The 1,974-nt window shown below is 56.0% G+C and overlaps 1 protein-coding gene across 1 annotated transcript in view; it reads right to left on the bottom strand.

Moving 5' to 3' along the window:
• Positions 1-1,247: 1,247 nt before the first annotated feature.
• ARHGAP23 (Rho GTPase activating protein 23) overlaps positions 1,248-1,974 on the bottom strand; it is a 56,648-nt gene continuing 55,921 nt past the window's right edge. Inside the window, exon 25 of the mRNA XM_011984734.1 lies at positions 1,248-1,340. Within this exon, the coding sequence (XP_011840124.1) occupies positions 1,248-1,340 (93 nt within the window). The remainder of the gene's footprint in view (positions 1,341-1,974) is intronic.

Below are 1,974 nucleotides of genomic sequence, written 5' to 3'. Positions count from 1 at the left end.
ATGAACCTGGGAGGCGGAGCTTGCAGTGAGCCGAGATCGGGCCACTGCACTCCAGCCTGGGCGACAGAGCAAGACTCCATCTCAAAAAAAAAGGGGGACAATGGGCAAAACCCATTCTGTCCTTTTGCAATATCATCTGAGCCTGGAGTGCCTAGGACAGCTGGCCCAGGCCTCCTGTCTGTGGGGCAAGACTGCTGGAACCATTGTGAAGCTCCAGGTAGGCCTGAGAAGGTGCCTGTGCAGCTGCCTGGGCTCTGTAGGAATAGAGAGCAGGTGCCTGGAAACCTCCCACAGCAATGAGGGCCACCCACTCTTCCAACTCATATCTGTCCCTGTGTCATTGACCAGTCCCCCAGGACACTTACAAAAAGGTCACCAGGAAGAAGTTTGCCTCCACCCTGCCACCGCTTGGTCCAGTCCCCATCGCCCTCCTTCCCTGGGCCAGGTACCTCGCCTGTCTCCCAGCCCCACTCTGGCCCTCTCCCTCCAAAACAAGTGAGACGGCTGACTGGTGCCTTGAGGAAGGCCATTTATTTCCAAGATATAGACTGTACTTTTAAGACAGGACTTTTCAGAAGCAGGAAATTTTAGTTGTTGCCAGAGAGGTGTGTCAAGGACACAGTGAAAGGAGCCATGCGGACGTGGGGTGGAAGGCTTTGTCCAACACTGTTACAACACTTTTGTAAATGAGCAAAACATCTTTAAAAATCCTTATAAATTCTTTATAATATGTTACACATTTAGAGACAATATTTACAATAAAAGGATGGGGGAGGGAGGGAAAGAAATCTACTTTACAGTAAATCTTTGCATAAAACAAGAGGACTGATAGACGTGGCAGCGGGTTCACCACCTACCTGGGCTTCCCTGGAATGAGTGAGGGTGTGTGGGGGCTGGCCTGGTGATTGGAAATCTATTTACAACCTGTGGGGAGAAGAGGGCGCTGGGTCCTGTCCATCCTGCAGGAACAGCCCAGCTCAGACCCCATAAATCAGTGTGTGAGTGACAGAGACACCAGGGGTGTTGACTATGCCCCCTCCTAAGGGGAAGAAGGTGGGCTTCTATGTGCCTGGGCTGTGGAAGGAACAGGCACAGATGGAAGAAGAAAAAGAGGGGTGAGGGAGGTACCAGAAAGGGGGACCCTGGACCCCCCAAAACTGTCTGGGGAACAGGCAGCTGCCCGTGGTTAAAGCGCTTAGGGGGTGACTCAGGCAAAAGGATGTTGGGGAGTAACCCTGGTGAGGATTTCAGTCCTGCTTCCTTGGAGTGGCCCCAATCCCCTTCTCCAGCTCTGACAAGGGGGTGGGGCAGGATCCTGTGTGCACCAAAGGCAGGGAGCCCTGGGGGGCGAAGTGGGGACCAGGGTGAGGGTAGGGGGACAGAAGTCGCTACTGGAAACACCTTGGGACAATGACTGCACACACTCGCACACACAAACCCCTCCCTCCGTGGACATACGCATCCTATACCTCCTCCCCCCAGACAAACACACATCCCCACTTACAAGCTGAGGTGGGAGGGCAGAGGAAAGAAGCAAAAAGCCAGCATCACCCAGGATCTTTCCTTTAGTCTGAAACTTGGGGGTTCCCTAGTCACACGCCATGGTCCACAAGGGTCCCCAAGTGCAGCCACAGAAAGGTTCAGAAGGACCCATCAGGCGCATGTGCGCAGGGACACAGACCCCAGCAGCTCACGCCCTCTCCGCTCCCGCTCATTACCTCTGGAACCCTCTTCCATTCACTCTGAGTCCAGTTCCAGCCTTCTCGTCTGCCCGCCCCCTGCCAGTTCCAGCACACCAACTAGGGACTCGGCCTGCTGCGCCCTCCACCCCCACCGTGCACCCAGGGGCCACAGAAGGGAAGGTGCAGCCTGGAGGAGCCTCCTGGATCCCAAGGGGCTCTGGGGAGGGGTGGGGCCCGACCGGCGCGGGAGGTGGGGATCACAGACACTGATGCAGGCGGGAGGCGGCCGAGC

The sequence above is a fragment of the Mandrillus leucophaeus genome, unplaced genomic scaffold, assembly GCF_000951045.1.
Source record: "Mandrillus leucophaeus isolate KB7577 unplaced genomic scaffold, Mleu.le_1.0 Scaffold272, whole genome shotgun sequence".
Lineage (NCBI taxonomy): Eukaryota > Metazoa > Chordata > Mammalia > Primates > Cercopithecidae > Mandrillus > Mandrillus leucophaeus.
This window is presented reverse-complemented; position numbering and strand designations above follow the sequence as displayed.